The sequence below is a fragment of the Mytilus californianus genome, unplaced genomic scaffold (genome assembly GCF_021869535.1).
Source record: "Mytilus californianus isolate M0D057914Y unplaced genomic scaffold, xbMytCali1.0.p SCAF_1, whole genome shotgun sequence".
Classification (NCBI taxonomy): domain Eukaryota; kingdom Metazoa; phylum Mollusca; class Bivalvia; order Mytilida; family Mytilidae; genus Mytilus; species Mytilus californianus.
This window is the reverse complement of record NW_026262581.1, coordinates 21949527-21969799: the sequence shown is the minus strand read 5'-3', so window position 1 is coordinate 21969799 and position 20273 is coordinate 21949527. Positions and strand designations below refer to the sequence as shown.

Below are 20273 nucleotides of genomic sequence, written 5' to 3'. Positions count from 1 at the left end.
TTTTGTACTAACACACTTTATTAAACCTTTTTCCTATTTCAAATTTATGAAGATTAATCTATAGTTAAATATATATATTCAGGTGAACTTGAAATTAATCTTTTTGTTGACTTTAAAATATGATTCTTCATGGATGTTATTAATATGCTGACCATATTTGGTTGAATTCTTATTTAAACTATAAAGTAAAACATCGTGCAATATTATTTTGAAAGTTTCAGAGGAAAAGGATTGACTTAGTTGAAAGTTATTCTATAATCTATAAGTATTGGCAAAGAAAGATTTAGTGGAAATTTTGTATTCAGTTTACTCAGTGTAGGGTTTTGTGGGCTTTTGTATGTCTATTCTAATTTTTTCTTTTGGTCATGGTTTTGTCTGGTGTTGTTTTCTTATAGTCATGGTATTGTCTAGCGTTATTTTCTTTTAGTCATAGTATTTTTCTTTAAGTCAGGGTATTGTCTGGTGTTGTTTTCCTTTAGTCATGGTATTGTCTAAGTTTGTCCTCTTTTTTAAGTCATGATATTGTCTGTTGTTTCCTTTTAGTCATGGTTTTTTCTGGTGTAGATGAGTTGCTATCTTACATTTATTTTTCAGATACTTCTTTTATTCATGTTCATATTAACGTTTAAGGATTGTAGATCACATGCACACTTCAAGTATTGTCTTTATTTACAAAAAGTCTAGCTAATATATTTTTTAAAGATTCGAGTTACATTTTGTACAAGTATTGTATTGACATAAGCCTTGATAGTGATCATATACTGAGTTGGTTCAAAAATTGCTTTAAGAAATAAATAAATTCCTGTCTTTACTGATCTAAAATGCAAATAAATAATTCAATTAAAATTTAAAGTCAGTGAAAATTGAGGAATGCAAAATCCAAAATTCCAGTCCTTGTTTATTTGTTGTACAATGTATTAAAAAAGCATTTAAATATGTTACCAGTTATGCTACAAAAATTATATATAGCTCTAATAGCTGAACCATAAATACCTTGTCTGAGAAATTCATAGCGTAATTCCTGAATGCACTGTCGTAAGAAGTATGCAATGTCTGTATTTTTGGAACATGACCCAGTATACTGGTGAATGACTTTTATCTCTGGGTTTTCAGATTTGAACTTTTTAATCCAGTTAGCTATAAGAGTACTTTTCCCACAACCTCTGTCTCCATAAACAGACAAAATTGACTTGTACTTTATTTCAACAGATTTTCTGAAAATAGTAAAAGTACGATTAATGCACATCAGTTCAAAATTTTAATCCGTATTTTGATAAAACGTATTTTCTCACTTTATGATTACATAAATAAAATGTATAATTAGAAAATACATTCCACATTGGCTAGAGGTATAGTTGGAGGGTTCAGATCTCACAAAACATGTTAAACCCCGCCGCATTTTCGAGCCTGTCCCAAGTTAGGAACCTCTAGCCTTTGTTCATCTTGTATGTTTTTCAATTTTGGTTCATTAATATGTTTCAGAGTTTAGTGTGACGTCCATTTTCACTGAACTAGAATACAAATAACTATACATTATTGTTTAGGGGCCAGCTGAAGCTGGCCTCTGGGTGCAGGTTCTTCTTGCTGCGTTAAAGACCCATTGGTGGCCTAGGGCGGTTTTCTAATTTTTTGTCTGGTTGTTGTCTCATTGACACATTCCATTCCACTTTTCCATTCTCAATTTTATTAGAAAGTCAGAGAGTCAGTGACAGGGAATCAACATGTATGAGATAAGTTTAACATCCTATGGCAAATATTATATGCATATCAGGCAAGAAAATGCTGATGTCAGCCCTCAATTTAGGCTATTAAAACAGTCGCCTGGCCGCCTGGGTGACCTATAAAGCCTCCAGGCAACCTAAATTTCATTGTTGGTTGCCATTTGGCTACTGGTACTATTTGGACCTGGTGATCATAAAATTCAAAATAAATAACCTGCCTCCGGTCGTAATTTATAAGGTTTTATTCACAGTCATACGAGCGCTTGAATGTATGCTAAATCTTGAATATGATTTCAAGCATTTTTTAATCTTAACTGGGTCTATAAAGCGCTAAATTTTAACTGGGAATTCAAGCGTCTGATGAAGTGTTTTTGAGGCCAATACATCATGGCAGCCAAACAGATGTTGCTGTCCGGGTTTTTCAAATAAACTGCCCAAAACAATGAGGTTTCACCAGGTAAGAAACAAAAAGAAGGGGCGGAGAGTTCCTCTGTAGAAACACCGGCTTCTGAAGAGCCAAGTACATCTTCTAATGTTACGATTAAGCGTAAAATTGTGGCAACAACTTCAAGTGGTACTGGAAAATTTATAAGAAAGTTCCAAGACAGCTGGCTAAAAGAGTTTTCCAGGTAGATCTATAAGGAATCTGAAAATAAAATGAGCTGCAAATTTTGCCAGAGCCTTCCTGATTTAGCTGGCCAATCGGACATTTGCTTTGAACTAAGACTAACTTATTTTATGTCTACTATTCTAGATAATAGAAAATTTATTGATATGCTTTTTTTACCAGTCTTCATTAGCCCTATGGACTAGACATTCATAACAAATTTCTAAGGCGACCTGAAATTATTTCCTGTTCACTAAAATTTTGAAGTGGCCACTGAAATTTTATATCTGGTGGCCAAAAGGCAACCTGGTTTTTAAACCTTCTTTTGAGGGCTGGATTTGGTAAGAATATGAACCTTGTTTTGTATGAGACGGACATACTGATCCAGACTTTTAACATGCTAGTTCACAAGGTATAAGCAGTTCACAGGAAGATTTGTCACCCCATCTGGACATATATCATTCTGACTCTGCGATGATCAGTCTTTACTACATGTATATATACTCTAAATCCTGTGTGTTGCAAGTTATACCAATTTTCAAGTATTTGGTTTTACCCAGCATCGGATTGATCCCAAATCCTCCCCAACTTGAGGCCAACACACTATCACAAGGCCACTGAGTGAATTGAGAGATCTATGAGAATAGTTCATCAACCCCCTGTAGTTAAGTGCAAAGTAATGTTCCTTTTTATTGCATATTTATATTAAACCTTTTAATTTTCTTTTCAAATTATATTTAAACATTAAAATCTATAAGATACACAGAATTTGAATTATCATGAAATTATTTCATATTATTTAATTACTTTTCACTAAATATTTACTTTTGCATTAAAAAAAAATATTTAAAAATAAAAGATATCAACACAAACAAAGGACAACTCAACAGAATATACAACCAAAGAAAGACAACAATATAAGCTATCATTCATTCCAGAAATGGAGGTTTTGAAAATTTCTTATGCCCTTATAACATACATGTACAAACAGACTACTAATCTGCAGAGAAATATTCTCACTTTTTCTTCAACATTTTTGTAAGTGTGTGAGTTCTAAGTTTTGATAACTCCTCTTCAGGTTCATATGAGGGTTCATTAAGGGCAGTGAGAGCAAATTCAGTCATTTTTTCCATGGCAGTCTTGGTAGCAGGGGAGGTAATGAACACTTGACGTCGAACTTCAGCAAATATTTCATTTGCTGCCCAATCTCTGTATTCTTCTTGATCTGTAACATACAAAAGAAATTGTCAAACAGGAAATGACTTTAAAATTGCTTTAAATATACCTAATACGTAACAACTCAATGTAAAAAAAACTCTAGACCAATTATCAAATAAGAGATAAGAAATATGTAATGAAAATTGTGTAGGACATATATGAGGGATTTAAAGTATTATAATTATATAATAATCATATAATTATATTTCATCAAAGTTTGTTCATGAAATTCTATTAACTAATTATTATAATATTCAAATTTGGAATTCATGAAATACAAGCATGACAAATTTGATATTGAAGATAACATAAGAATAACTTATTCTATACATATCTATAATTATATACATTTTGTACAATAATGTAATTATATTGATTTTTGCATTTAATTTACTTTTGAAAGAATCTTGAACATGTTTAATAGTTAAATAATATGTACTTGTAATTTTTGGCTTAGAAATATTCAAATTCTAAAAACTGAATAGTTTCATTACAAAAGTACCTCTAAATCATTGTAAATTGAAATGAAAAAAACAGTAGCATTCACAGTGAAAAATCACCAACAAGACTGATTTTTAAATAATCATCTTTCAAAATAGTTTTTACTACATACATGTACATGTACAAAAAATATATGCATGCATATTTTATTTTGGTTCATTTGTACGTTTTGGAGTTTAGAATGGCGTCAATTTTGCTGAGCTAGTATACATTATTGTGTAGGGGCCAGCTGAAGCCTGCCTCAAGGTGCAGGATTTTCTCACTGCATTGGTCACCTTGGGCTGTTTTCTGCACTTTGGTCACTCAGGTTGTTGTCTCTTTGACACATTCGAATTCCCTGTTTCCATTCTAGATCTCTATTCTATTTAGTGACAGAAATGGTGTTTATTTTTAAACAGATTCTCCTATATACTATAACACATGTATAAAATCTAAACAGAAGTAGAAAAAGATAATAAACCACAAAAAAATTACTTTACATGTACAATGCATAATCAAAGATACGTTTCTTTTTTTGTAAATTTGCATAATCTAAACTGGTATTGACCAACTTAAAAAATATTTTTGCTTGTGATTTCCTGTCAAATCTGTGTGGAATATACATGTAATGACTTGGACTTACTTATATATACTTGAACTACATGTAGTTCTACAACTTAACACAATCAATTATAAATGATGTTTTTCACCTTATTTGTTATATTAATGGGGTATAGTTGCAGAATATCAATTTATATGTTTTGTCATAAAATAGCTTAACATATCTCTAATTTTGAAAAACAAAAAGAAAAGTTTCTCAATATAATACTTTTTAAAATTTATAAATTTAAAGTATACTAAAATCAAGATGTACACAGATAGTTACATGTATACGGATGTTTCACATATGAGGCAGTTTATTTTGAGAATTTATGAGTTTCTTACCTAAAATCTCTATTGGATACTCCAAAAAAGGGAACACATTTTCAATAATTCCACTCCAGTCTTTCATCACATAATTTCCAAGCTCCTCCAAAGTTTTGAAGAATCTAACAGGAATACCCTTGTTAACAATTCTCTGTTTTAAATCCCTAATGTTCAGATCTGCATATTCACTATCTGGTAAATGAATTTGACTCAGCTTTTCTTTCTCGTCTGATGGTAAATGTCCATATTTATGATTCAAATGTTCTGGTTGACGATAATAAAAATGGCAGTGTTTTGTATTGTTTAGGAAGGCAGCCTGAATTATTTCCAATTCGGTCAAACTGGTATTCTGATGACCTTCTTGCAAAACCCAGTCATAACCTGCTGAAGCAGCGATAAGGTAGTTTTTGTCCAACCAATCGGCATCTTCATTTATCTTAAATCGTTTCGGCAGTTTTGGAGCATCTAGAGATCGGTACGGTCCATAAGTCTCGCCAAGAAGACATATGAAATATGGACAACAGTTACAAATGTAATCTAGTAGTAATTTTAACAAATGACCATTCACAACTTGTTCATCGTCATTTTCCCATCGAATATCAACGGGTGAGAAATATCCTCCTCGTAATTTACAAATCTCACATAGTTTCGGAAATACATTTTCAAGTAAGAAATCTCTTTCTTCACTAAAATCTCCTGGTGTTGAGCAAATATAAGGTTTGACTGGTTTCCTAATATGAAATTTCTGGTTTTGTTCTGGTTCCTCGTCCTCATCTTCATCAAAGATGTAGCCCTCCATTACCATATTGGATTTACAGAAACTTTACACACTGCATTATGGGTAATTTAACATCTTTCATTACACTGTTTTACTTTTACCACCCCTCTCTGTTTGTAGATTTCATCTTACAATCATGTTAATTTCATCTGAAAAAGAAGTTAAATAATATTTAAAAATATATTAACATTGTCTTTGTAATTTGAATTTTGCTCAATATCTAGATGTTTTTTATTAAAAAGACTTGATGTCTCTTTCAAGTATACCAGGACATTTTTGCAAGGTTAATTTCAAGATTTTCTATTCAAATCCCTATTTTTGCCTTTTTAATTTGACATTTTTTATCAAAGGCACTGAAACATGTCGATCTCATTAAATTACAACAGCAATCCCAAAAATGTTGTTGTTATAACTGCTTTTACATTTTGGGTTTTTTATCGTAACAACCCTTCATACCCGAGGTATCCACATTAGGGATTCTATCGTATTGAAGACTTACCAGGCATTGGTTCACTTACATTTGCAATTTTTCATAATTGCACAAAACGTTTTACAAGAGTTAAATTTCACTTAGTCAATTCTTGTAGACGAGTTTCAACTGAAAAAACTGCCAATAAGTGAATAAAATTTTACAGTAGTTTACTGGTTCGAATTTAAGTATCAAATGTTTTTCAAATATACCTAAATTTCTAATATATATGGTTGTTAATTCTAAATGTTTAACCCTTGGGTCGTAAATTTCTCAAACCTCCTACTTGCAACAAAGCAAAATCCCTTTGTAAGTGAATATCAGTTAGCCTCAAAGGATTATCCGCAGATAACCCGAAACTTATAAATTGTTCATTTATGTGAAATTCAATCAAAACCAGGTCCTGTGTTCCCTGACAATAGCCGAACAAACTGTCTTGCTTTTTTAACAACATGGTAAATAAATTGAGTAATTAAATATTTAAACGTTAAATGAATATTTACCAACTGCTCTTGAAATGACCATGAAATTTACATTTTGTATTCATATATGAATGAGAAAAGATAAAAGCAATTTATAATTCAGATATTGGTTAAGGTAAATGTTTTTAATAAAAGGAATAGTTTTTCTTTTGTCAAAATACATTTGCAGTCAAGAAACAGTCAATATACATTATGTACAACAGTTAATTTGATTGAAAAGGAAGAAAAAAAGGTCATGGAAATACATCAACATGTACATGTTGATTTGTCTTATTCCATTAATGAAAAAATTCCATACAATCTAACATCTGCGATATGCAGGAATCTTTCATTACTTGGGCAAAAACTAATCAGAAAATCAGACCTTGGTGCTGAAATCATTTAAACATGTATATATCTATTCTGTATAGAACAATGGTCAATGAAATACACTTTTGTAATATATAAAAATATATTTTTTCAATTATAAGATATATCTTAAAAAGGAAAAAGGATGAACTTCAATCAGGAAGTAAACCAACAATGAAAAACAAATATCTAAATTCACCATGTAGCCTTCAACTATTGATGAGTTCAAAATACCATATGTAAAATTCCGAACCTCCCTGTGTTTAGACACATTGGAATTAATTCCAGACAGACAAAATAAACAATCTGACAATCAAATACATTACATGGACACAAAGTTTAAACAAAAAAATATGAATGCATTGAATTGTCAAAATTTATCAATTCTAACACTGAATTTATACTTTAAAATTGACAAAATGAGAATGCAACAGTTAACTCCATACAGATTTATACTATATTTTTATGTACTCATTAGACTTAACTCATAAAGTTTCTTGCAACTTGTTAATTATAGTCAGGGACTCAACATTTTAAATTTACAGTGTCTTCTTGAGGCCTAAAAAAAAATTGTTTGGTTCAGGTAACCCAACCCTACCTAAAAAAAACTCTGACCCTAATTTTTTTTAGCATTGAAAAAAACAGTTCTGAAAAAAATTGAATCAATATATCTTCAATGAATGACTAAAACTGAAAACAAAATAATTACAAAATTAGACAACATATAAAATTGTATATATAAATGTGCACATACTGTAAAGACATATTAAGCCAACTTCCGGAGCATGCCAGAATACTTAATGAAAAAAAAAATGCCTACCTACATGTACCACGTCTTAAATAACACAAATATATTAGCATCTAAATTAAACAGATGATTTATTACCAGCGCTTTAAAATCAACTTATTTTTCAAAAAGAGATTAAGGTTAACATGTAATTATATATAAGAGAATTGAAGATGTGGTACAAGGCCCACCAAAGTTAATAATTCTGCATTAAAAAAAAAATCAACTCTTTCAATTTTCAATACTGTTATAAAAGTATTTTCCCGTTTTCTTTTAATTAAACTTTCGGTAAATATCACACAATAGTCAAAAACCTATGCATACTGTAGATTCATCTATTTTCAAGGGTACTAATTTTCATGGATTGAGACAAAATTGTATTTTCTTGGATATTTGATTTAAATTTTGCATCATTTTTGCAACATCTTTAATTAAATTTATCATACATTTATATAACGTCTGCTCAGCCTGTTTATCAATTTACCATTTTAGTATTTGTTTTACTTATCCATAATATTACTATTTGCTTTTTTTTTTTCACATCAGCTAAGATTTTCTTATTGTTTTCATTTTATAGATAAGATGCTTACGAAAAAGGCAAACAAAAATCCTAAATTGAATTCTCTTCTTAGAGTCCAAAAAGATTATATCATACCAATAAAGAACTTTTTTACTACTCTTCTTAGAGTCCAAAAAGATTAAATCATACAAATGATTTAAAGAACTTTTTTACTAATCCATATATTACTATTTGTCCTTCTTACGTAGATACTTACGTAAAAGGCAAACAAAAATCCTAACATAAATTGTCTTTCTTTGTTAGTCCAAAAAGATTATATAACATCACTTACATGTATAGAACAGCTTTAACAATTTATCATACAAATCAGGATGCAAAAACGAACTTATCCATAACTTGAAATTACTTGCATGAAAGTTGACACAATGGGTTTAATCCAATAACAACAAATATAATGCAGGTATGGGACGTGTTACCCAATACGGTTAATGAAATCCAGACAACTTAAGGCGATTAAATATCAATAGTAAACATAATATTTACAAACACACAGAAAATTTACTCTTTAAATGTCTAAGATTAAGTAAAACTAAGTTACTGTAACAAATTTTCTGGAATACACACAGTTAAATCTTTAACGAAATATTTAAAATATTAAATCACGAAGGCAACACATCTGATATAATTTTTGTATATATTTTACTGATATCTTTTTATACATGAACAATGCCATAAGGGCTAAAAAAATATTTTTTTGTTTCCTGCCTCATTGCATACCCTAAATTTTCCCGTCTATCATTTTATGGACATTTTTGGAAAAGCACCATTAAAGTCCAGTACATTTGCCTACATATATACAACTTGTCTAAGTAAAACATTTTTCAAAAATAAAATTATTTAACCGACCAAACTACTTCCTATATTTTTTCTGCCAGGAGACAAGAATATTATTCTATTTGGCCTGAAAATGCTGTGACAGAGTGACAAATTATGAAAATATGAATTATTTTTTCTTGTCCGTTAAAGCTTAATGAAATTTTAAAATGTTCCACAGATATGACTGCATGACGATTAAAGTTAATTAATAAAATCACTTTAATCATACTTACATTTTCATATTGAATAGTGTAAAGCAAATGCCAACTTTAACAAGCAATCACAAATGTAGCACAAGTTTCAAAGAGACGATGTAAAAGATTATCAATATCAATGGACTCAAAAACACATCAATTTCAAAAGTCCTACTCATACACCATTTTATTAGCTAGATGAATTTGAAAATCTTCTCAAATGATTACTACCGATTTCACAAATACAAGCAATAAAATTTTAAATGTCCCTCTAAACATTTTAAAATAAAAGTCAAGTCATAAAAATGTTTACACCAGCCGATGATAGCTCCAGATTAATTGTAATAGGTTTTAAATTTTCTTGTCATGGCAAGTTTTCACTTTTTGATCAATATATATCTAATGTCATATGCCTTTTACAATACGGAACCAATCACGCAAATTGTCAATTTTATGTTTTTAATTCAAGCAATCTTTAAAGTTTTAAAAGAAATTACATGTTACAATATTCATTTCTTAAGAGGACTGAAGTTCTTATTTTCTTTGACAAATGATGTGCAGCAAAAAAAAAATCCATGACATCATAAATCAATCAAATAAAAAATTTATGATCAAAACTTGTACATAAACTGATAGATGGGTATTTTAATTTCACTTATAATTACTTTGCTTTGGGCTTAGGAAGTGCCAGTCTTATTGGTGGGTCTCATTGGGGTCTAAGCGTGACCCGGGATTGCCGATTTTTTGAAAGCGTGACACGTGAAAGTCAAGTTATTGTGCCGTGAAAACGGGAAATGAAGTCTAGCGGGACACGGGAAATTACAAAAAAATGAGAATTGCTTACGTACATAGTGTAAGCGGGATACGGGAATCCGACTAAACAGTAAGCGGGATCCGGGATCAGAACCCCCCAATGAGACCCCCTTATTGGAAATCATACATTGTACAAAATATCCTCATTTTCTCTCTTTATAAATAAGAAATAATGAAGAAAAATCTAACTTTATATTTATATAGAGAAATGAAATTCATTTTCATGAAAGAATCCAGTTGTACATTTAATTTGAAGGGTTGAATGGAGTATAGAAATATAGCCATCCCTCAGTACTTGTCCCGTACAGAAGTATAGCCCTTGCTTAAGTGGGCATCCATTTGACTGTTTGACGTATAAAAATGCAAAACTTTCTGTCCGAATGGGGATGTTAAATATGATGATGAGACTTCGAAATAACAAAGATATAAAATAAATTTTGGATTTCAGATCAAATTTAATAGGAAAACACATGGTATTAAAATAAGCCAATAAGCTGATGATACAACTTTATTTTTTAATGATAAAAATGATATCGAACTAAGCATTGAATGAAATTGAAATCTTCGGATTTTATTTGGGATTAATTATACATAAAAATAAAACAGAAGGCATATGGATAGGAATACTCAAAAACAGTAAAGACAAGATAGCAAATATTAACTGGACAAATAATAGATATAGGAAGATGTGGTATGAGTCATTGAGTGCCAATGAGACAACTCTCCATCCAAGTAACAATTTATAAAAGTAAACCATTAAAGGTCTAGGTACGGCCTTCAACACTGAGCATTGGCTCACATCGAACAGCAAGCTATAAAGGGCCCCAAAAAATTACTAGTGTAAAACCATTCAACTGGAAAACCAACTGTCTCATCTATATAAAAACGAGAAACGAGAAACACGTATGAACTACATAAACAGACGACAACTACTGTACATCAGATTCCTGACTTAGGACAGGTGCAAACATTTGCAGCAGGATTTTAATGGTACCAAACCTTCTCCCTTTTCTGAAACAATAGTATAACATCACAGATAAACCTGTAAAAGCTTTAGAAATTTATTTTGGACATGATAAAGAAGAATGTGAGAAACCAAATTTTTGAAAATAAAAGAGAAAATGGACAAATTGTTATTTCTTTAGAAAAAGAGAAATCTCACTATGTTAGGAAAAATTTTGATCATCAAATCTTTGATTATACCACTCTTCACCTTTTTAGCTAGCTCATGTGTATTTCCAGAAAAATATATAAAAAAAAAAATAGAAAGAAAATGTTTTAAATTTATCTGGAATGACAAACCAGATAAAGTAAAAAGAAATACAATGATTGGTAGTAATGAAAACGGGGTTTGAATATGATTGATATTGAAAGTCACTTTGAATCACTAAAAGCATCATGGATAGGTAGAATCTTAAATACAGATATTGCCAGATGGCAACTTATACCTTTAAAATTTTTACAAGGCTTAGGAAAAAATTGCCTTGTAGTTTATATGAATATATGGATTATAATAAATTTGATCAATATTAACCAAATATTCCAAAATTTTATTAAAATGTTTTAAAAAGCTGGATGAACCACTAACCTATTATGAAATTAAAACACAAATTATTTTGGGAAACAAATACATTAAATTTGATAACAAAAGTCTGTGTTTCAAAAAATGGAAAAACAGTAATTTGATTTATATAAATGACATTTTAGATGTAATTACACCTTATGTAAGAATCCTGGGTTTTGATTGGTTGATAGCCAGTGTATTTTTCACCAATTTACTTTTATCAAATGAATATCGTTCATTTTTAACAGCGCCGGGGTATATGCAAAAAGGATATGCCTTTCTTACCCTCTCTGCCGTGGTATTTGCCAAAAAATACTCTATCCGACTGGACGCTTGTAATGTCACGATCATAAATGCGTTTTATGTCACAATCATCAATGCATTTTGTACGTTAACATTCGGTGTAATTAAACAGATATAGCATGTTCTTGAGGGGTATTTGCGAAAAATACCAGTCTTGAGAATGAATTTCCCTCGCCTTACGGCTCGCAAAATTTAACATTCTCTCAACTGGTATTTTTCGCAAATACCCCTCCTTAACATGATATATCTGTTCAAAAATGGGGAAATTTCACAAGATGTAATTTTGCAAAAAATAGAAAATAAAACCAACTGGACAGCTGAGTTAACATCCTTAAAAAATCTTCTTTTTTTTTTAAAACAATCTTTGTTTGATTGACAATGAGATATCTAGCCATCAATGGTAGTAATATCAATCAATCTAAATCTGAATTTTCTTTTGGTGAAAAATTGCACTGATAATAGAATAAGATTTATGTTTGGGATTTAAAATTTTGATTTGAATTGTGTTTATAAATGAAATCACCCTTAAATTTCATTTTTTGTCTCAATGAAAATCCCCCCCCCCCCTTCTTGATGAGTTAAAATTAAAGCTAACATTATTTTTGAGGGGAATGGGGTCAAACAATGTCTTGTAAAAGTTATACTTATACGTCTGTCCCAAGTCAGGAGCCTCTGGCCTTTGTTAGTCTTGTACATGTATTTTTTTTTAAATTTAGTTCATTTATATGTTTTGGAGTTTAGTGTGAGATCCATTTTCACTGAACTAGTACACATTTTTGTTTAGGGAAGCCGCCAGGATTTTCTCGCTGTGTTGAAGACCCATTGGTGGCCTTCGGCTGTTTTCTGCTCTTTGGTCGGGTTGTTGTCTCTTTGACACATTTCCTATTTCCATTATCAATTCTATGATAAGCAGTTTTTATGTGGATTGTTCTGCATTTTGAAAAGGGCTCTGTAAAAGGGTCCATTTCAAATGAGAAATAATTAATTATCGTGCAAAGTAAAAAAAATTATTCCTAAATGAACTGATTTTGATATAAAAAAATTTCCAAAAATTTTATCAAAAAGACCATTCCCAAACACCTTGGTAAATCCCTGTTGAAAATCTCAACCCTCTCCTTTTCAGTGGCACCATGGCCAGACCCCGTCAATTAAACAGGATAATTTGAAATAATTGGGGAATGACTTTTTATCAAACATTTAAAACGTGTAAAAACTTTCAATTTGTTTTTATAAAAATGTTCTGCAGAGTTCAATTACAGATATTTTTACACTTACAAAATGTAAACACTTTTTTGAAAAACAAAATTGCTAAATAATTATAAAGCTAATACAAATTGTACATGGCATATGCTCATGTTAATAAAATCAATAATAACTTTTTGCTACATAGATGTCAATCTACATGTATTTTCCAAATCTGTTTATTTACCATGTAATTACAGATCCATTTTTTAGTTGTTTCCCTAGAAGGTACATACATTTTCATTGACATTAGAGAGCTAGTGTTGCTAGTTGAAAGAGCATATTTATCTTTAAGTTTTTCAAATCTTTTAATTACACATTACATTTAAATTTTCTTAAGCTAAAAACTTTTGATATCAGTAGTTATTTTCCACAAATAATTGGTTAAAATCTCAATACATGTATATCACTTTCAACTTCTCATGCTTTGCATTGGCAGAGGTCAATTTTGACCAGAATAGAACCAGTCTAATATTGACAAAGGGAAACAATTTGTGTAGAAATCAAATTAGTAACTGGCCAATTGACTATTGGAAAACATGGCCTTAGAATATTTGACATTATTTTACAAAAACATAGTACCGGGTATTGTGAACTTCCTCATTACATGTATAAACAAGAGTCTGTCAGAGTGACAGCAAACCGGATTTTCCTGCAGAGGTGAACCCGGGGACTCCCAAATATTTCATTTGATTTGTTTTATTGTCCCATACAAGAATATATATGGTTTAGGGGTGGGGATCTCAACCGTTTACAAGATAAAAGCACATTCTCAAATTGAAAGGGGGTGGGGATAAAAATATATATGGTTTAGGGAGACTTAATTATCTACAAAATGTCTAATAATGAACAGTAAATTTCAAATTTCATGTATACAGTCCTACTAGTAAATTTCAAACTTTATATATACAGTCCTACAGATCTTATCAGGAAACAGAAAAGTTTCAAATAAATCTGTCACTCCAATGATATTATATGCTAAGATATAACCCAGATCTAATTAATAATTAATAATGTAATTAACTTCAAAATGTCTAATAATATAGCTTATAATCATTACCACTTAGGAAATAGATAATTTTCAAATAAATCTGTCACTCCAATTTTTATTGTGAGATAAGACATTATGCTTAGTCATAAAAAAGATAACAAGAGTAAAATATTTGAAAATTCCACTTTTGGATATTAAAAATGGCGATAACTCACAAAAGAGATATACTAATATTTTGAAAATTGAACTAGACCTTCATTAAGTCCCAGGAAACAACATATTTAAATTTGAAAAAAAATTGTGAAAGCGTTTTCATGTTATTGTGCTGACACTGTTTGACACCCGCCCGCTGTACATCACCATTTTAATAACCGATATTTCCTTCGAAAATCCGGTTAAAAAACTATATACAGTTGCATACATCATATCACAAAGAATTAATGGACTTTTGGTTTCTGTCTAATTATTCTACATCATCTATCTAAAAAATTCTTTTATGAGATGAATTAAAGGCTTGTTTCATCCGAGCCTACAATATATATGATATGGCTTTCATGTTGATCATTTTCTGCAATTCACAATTTTACCCTACATGTTGCTCCTATGGCTTTTAGAAAACATAAAAGCAGTAATAAATAACTTTTAGGGGCAATTATCCCAAAGCTATTTGTCAGATTTTGCTATATATTTATGGAAGACATCAAAACTGTAAATGTCAACATAATCCCATCAAACATTTATAATTACAGAAAAATGAATAATTATTATGTCAACATTATCCCATCAAATATTTACAATTACAGAAAAAATGAATAATCATTTGCTATTCGAAGTCAGTTTGATTCAGTTGTGTCAAAATAAGTAAAACTAAAATTCTTCAACACATTGATGACTTGCAAGATAAATATTTGACCTCATTGCGATCAACAGGATTAAAATGCATGCAACCTTCAAAGCAACCCCAGTTGGAGATGATTGGACATGTGCTCAGCAGGTTTATTTATTGAAAAGAATGATAGCTAGAAAAGTGAAACAAAGGTCCAACAGGAAAATCAGTTTGCTCTGCAAATATATATTTGCCAAAAAAAATGACAATGATATGCTGTGGACAGTAAACTGATGTTTTTCAGTAATATTTTTGTTCCAAAATTTGGTCCCTTTTATCTTCAAACCAATCTTACCAAAAATATAAAAAGTAAAATTACACAACTATGTACATGTATCAGTGCTCATTGTTTAAATATAGAACGGGGTAGATATAATAAACCCAAAATTCCAAGAGAACAACGTTTTTGAAAATTTTGCACTGAAGTAGTGACAGAAGAACATTTTTTGATATCTTGTGATAAATATAAAGATATAAGGCAAACTTTTTTTCCAATCTTATGGTTTAGATTTGACAGATTCACATAATAATTATTTTTCAGTTTCTAAACTTTTAAATTGACAAAATATTACTGAATGTAATTATTTATACAAATTTATTAGAGATGCATTAGAAATAAGAAACAATTCTTAAAATTATGGGCATTACTGTATTTATAAACATATATACTACATGTAAAACTTTGAAATGTTGTTTTGTATATTGTCATATGATTTGTAATGGAGAACACTAATGTACTATTATAGTTATCTTAATAAAGAATCTGAATTTGAATCTGTATGAGTTTGTAATGACTAAAATATAACTTATCCCTATTTTCTGCTGTAAAATTATAGCGTCAAGAAATTTTATATTGTATTCTGACTATATTTTGACTTTTTATTGTTGTACGTACAGTTGTATCAACAAGTAAGTAAATACTAAAATAGAGTGTTTTACTGATTCAACAGCATTTTCTTCCTGTAGGAATTAAAATTATGACATATATCAAATACAAATCACACAAGTTTAGGGGTTCTCACTTATTCTTTTCTTACAAAGCTTTCATGAAGTTTACATCAAAGGATTTTTCTTCGGTGTTGATCACCAAGACTGCATGTAAACTAAAATATTCCGGAAACGGAAGTGTCGATACGGAAGAATACGGCCCTGTTTTTGTATAAATATTTGACAACCAATCACAGCCGGCCAAGTTTGGAGTAGTCCGTCTTTACTTGTGAAGTTTTGATTGGTTTCTTCCAAGGTCGTGGTGAAAGTTGATTGGTTCATTTTCCCAAAAGGGAATCCCAAGAACAATCTGACGGACAGACGAGGCGAATATTACTTCACATGTTTTAGATTGAAAAAGTTTAAAATTTTACAACAGTGCATCAATCTGAGTAAAGTCATCAACCAAAAGCAAAAGTATGAGGTGGAAAACATTCTACTTGGCGCTTATTGGAGTTCTGTTTATCAGTGGTAAGCATTTACAGTGCATTTCACCGATACCGGCACAATCTCATGTTTTTGTCGGCTTCCATAAAAAGAGAAACAGAGGTTTGGGGTATCTTCGGTGTCATTTATTTGATTTTTTTTTTGTTATCTTTTAATTAACCTTATCCTGGGAACAGTATCAATATATATGTTCCTGCCTTATCGAATAATTATGAAATAATGACATGTCCAAGACGTTCTGCGTGCACTTCTCATAGAAAAAATTACACAGCTTACAAGGAAATAATTCTTGCTACTGGAACATTTTGTGTATTTCTTTTGATATGTTAACTACAAAAAAAATGTATGCTGAGTTCCCACTAGCAAACTGGAATTGTAGCTGTTAGGTCCTATGTCAATGCTGGTTCATGTTGAGCTCATAGACCTTATTAACTTGTTCTGTTATAACTTATAGCTACGGAATAATTTGTAGCTCATAGGTATTTATGATATTTTTTGACAAATTGCAGACCATATCCGCAAATTTTAGCAAATATCATCTATGAGCAACAGTTCCACAGCTAATTCTGCTATTGCTACACAGGCATTTGTCTCTGAAAAAATTACCTACATGTACATACTTGAGGGGACCACCTTGACCTGTACTGTCTCTGCCTTGAGTCGTGAATTGTTCTAGGCTCAGCTCTGTCATCAAATTTAAATGACATGTTTTTATGCCCCCTGTAGCGGAGGGGGTATTAAGCTTTACCCTTGTCCGTCTGTCTGTACGTTCCAAAGTTGGTTTTCGTTCTCTAACTTTAGTTTGCCTCAACCAAATGTTATGAAACTTATACACAATGCTTATTACCACATACTATAGTTCAAGTATGAAATTGGGTGGCATCACTTGTACCTTTCTTGAGTTATAAACATAAAAATTACTAAATTTTTGGTTTCTGTTCTCAAAGTTTAGTTTGCCTCAACCAAATGTTATAAAACTTATACAATATGCTAATTACCACAAAATACAGATCAAGTTTGAATTTTGGTGGTGTCACTTTTACTTTTCTAGAATTATGCCTGTTTACAAATGGAAAAATTGCTGAATTTTTCGTTTCTGTTCTCTACTGAAGTTAGCCTCAACCAAATGTTATGAGACTTATACTCACTACTTATTACCACAAAACTCAAATCAAGTACAAATTTTGGTAGTGTCACTTTTACTGCTCTTCAGTTATGTCCCTTTATAACTTTATATGATATGCAAGCAGGGGCATCATCTGTGTCCCATGGACACATTCCCCATTTATTTATATTGCTCTTGTAAATATATATACATGTACATAGCACCCCTTATTGTTTATTAAATAATCATGATTGTTCATGTGCTCACTCAAAAAATGGGGCAGAATAGTCAATAGTTGATGGTGGCCGCTTACCTGTAACAAGAAGAAGGTACCTTACTCATATATTTAAGAAATGTCATCTGGTCGCAAACTTCCATTATATTTTGATTCTACAGTTGTCTATCCCCTGAAACTTTTTATGTTGTAAATCTACATTATGTATCTACAAAACACGACTATTTCTTTTGTTGGAACCATTCGTAACAGGCCTTTCGAGTATGACAACAGTAATTGTTTCATCTTCTCACATCCTAATGGCAATGTTAATCTTTGTTTCATTAAACTGTTTGGATAGTCGGAATACTTTGAATTCTGATCCCCCAAGGGTGACTGGGGAATAGAAGTATGGTCACCATTGGTCTTCCTCCGACTGGCGGTAAAACCCTCGCCAGAGTGGGGCGTCCTTTTGGCTGTGTGGGATGTACAAATTTGCAGCCACGTCCGGTCATAATGGGGACGTTAAATCCGATGCCTCGTGTCAAGAGAGTGCCACGCTCTTTGCACGTTAAGAACCTTTGCAACAACTCTCTGAGGGGTCCGTAGGTGACCTGTTGCAAGGCTAAATTTCTGTCCCTATCCAATATACCCTCATTTCCTGTGGCAGTCTAAATTTCTCCGACCTTAATCCCGGACGCCCCTCTTACAGAACCTTCCTATTGTATTTATTGTTAATTTGTTCTCGTCCTGAATATGCATGAAATATTTTCCACTGGACGTTAAGCAACCAACAATCAATCAATCAATTGAATTCTGATTATTAAAAGACTACACCACTACGATATCCAAACAAAAACAAAGTTATAAGTTGTCAGAGAATGCATTTTTGTTTTATGCATTAGTTGAAGTAGAACCTTTAATGAATCATTTGTGTCAGCTAGGGCTTTTTGTGTTGTGTGACTGTGTTTGTGTCTCTCCTGAGGGAAGGGAGGAGACATTTGTCATTAATTTAAAACGGAGATTTACAGAAGGTTTACTATTTATTCATTCCTACAATACAACTTCTCCAACACCATACTAAGATGTGTACTAGTTATGTGTCTCATGTATACTTATACTATACAATATGGAGTAATCAGAACTTTAAACAAAATCCATTTGACAGAACTCAACCCTTTTTCTCATAAATCTCTCAATATTTGAAACAACCTCACAATGAACTGAAAACGCAATATGTATTTTGAATGATGTTTTCATTCCAATTGTTTAACAAGTTTATTTACAAGTTTATGGTCATATGCCAATCCTCTTGCAAGTGCAATAATTAAGAAGCTTTAAAGAATGAAGTAAATCAGCAATTAAAACAATTTTAACTTGTTGTTTATTTGTTTTACCTGACATAAGCTTTAAAGTTAAAGATAAATGATCAAAATATGCAAAATGATAGGAAAGCATAAAGACAACATATCTATTTTTGTATCACCCTAGTGCAATAGATGTATTTACACTTGTATGCAAATTTGTCTGCCATTACTTAAAATCACAAAACTTCTCGTGAAATTTGACATCACAATTTTAAAAATTTTAGGTCAGAATTAAAAAGTGATTGTTGTTTGACGTCAGAAGGTAATTCAAAGCAGATCTAAGGTCATTCGAAGACAAAATTCAGCTAAATACCAAAAGTATAAACACGTTTATTGAAACCTCACTACTAGGATCTATCACACAGATTATATCGATATCAGTAAAATATAAATAGAAAATATAAACAAACATCATATTGTTTATGTAATCAGTGGTAATGTTCATCCCATACATCGTAAAATTATAACTCAAATTGTCGCCTAGTTCCCTTTTAAATTGTCTACATTTTAAATTCATAGAGGTACAAATTGATGTTGTCCCTATTAGATTCAATCATGAATTGTATTTGTACTCTGTCACTTCAAAACTGTTTAAACATAATAACGAAATTCAATAAAATGTCGGCCATTAAAATTTTGATTTCATTCCAAGGGAAATAACTCGAAATGGTCTTGCTAAAAGATGAATTGCAAAACCGATATCAAATTACGGCAGGGCGTTCTAAAATACCACGGAAAAGGGCATGGGGCCAAAATATTTTCCGAAAAAGGGCAGGGTGTCATGAATACACGGCAGGGCGCTATACCACACTAAAACCTCATGCAGGAAACACTAATTCAAGATATTAGATTTTTGTTTATTTTTCCATTTTCAAGGGGTACAGTAACTAATGTCTGAAATGTGAATTGGTAAAAAAAAAATTGGCCAATAAGAGTTGAAATGAATG

At 31.1% G+C, this 20273-nt stretch overlaps 2 protein-coding genes across 2 annotated transcripts in view; one reads left to right on the top strand and one right to left on the bottom strand.

The window, feature by feature from the left end:
* Nucleotides 1-16317, bottom strand: part of LOC127700943 (TPR repeat-containing protein DDB_G0287407-like) — a 57006-nt gene extending 40689 nt beyond the window's left edge. Inside the window, exons 1-4 of the mRNA XM_052204682.1 lie at nucleotides 16229-16317; nucleotides 4972-5880; nucleotides 3349-3553; nucleotides 994-1214 (exon numbers count right to left, since the gene is read on the bottom strand). Of these exons, the coding sequence (XP_052060642.1) occupies nucleotides 994-1214; nucleotides 3349-3553; nucleotides 4972-5758 (1213 nt within the window). The 5' untranslated portion in view covers nucleotides 5759-5880; nucleotides 16229-16317. The remainder of the gene's footprint in view (nucleotides 1-993; nucleotides 1215-3348; nucleotides 3554-4971; nucleotides 5881-16228) is intronic.
* Nucleotides 16318-16437: 120 nt separating this feature from the next.
* The window catches only part of LOC127700936 (dentin sialophosphoprotein-like), a 59935-nt gene continuing 56099 nt past the window's right edge, over nucleotides 16438-20273 (top strand). Inside the window, exon 1 of the mRNA XM_052204670.1 lies at nucleotides 16438-16664. Within this exon, the coding sequence (XP_052060630.1) occupies nucleotides 16613-16664 (52 nt within the window). The 5' untranslated portion in view covers nucleotides 16438-16612. The remainder of the gene's footprint in view (nucleotides 16665-20273) is intronic.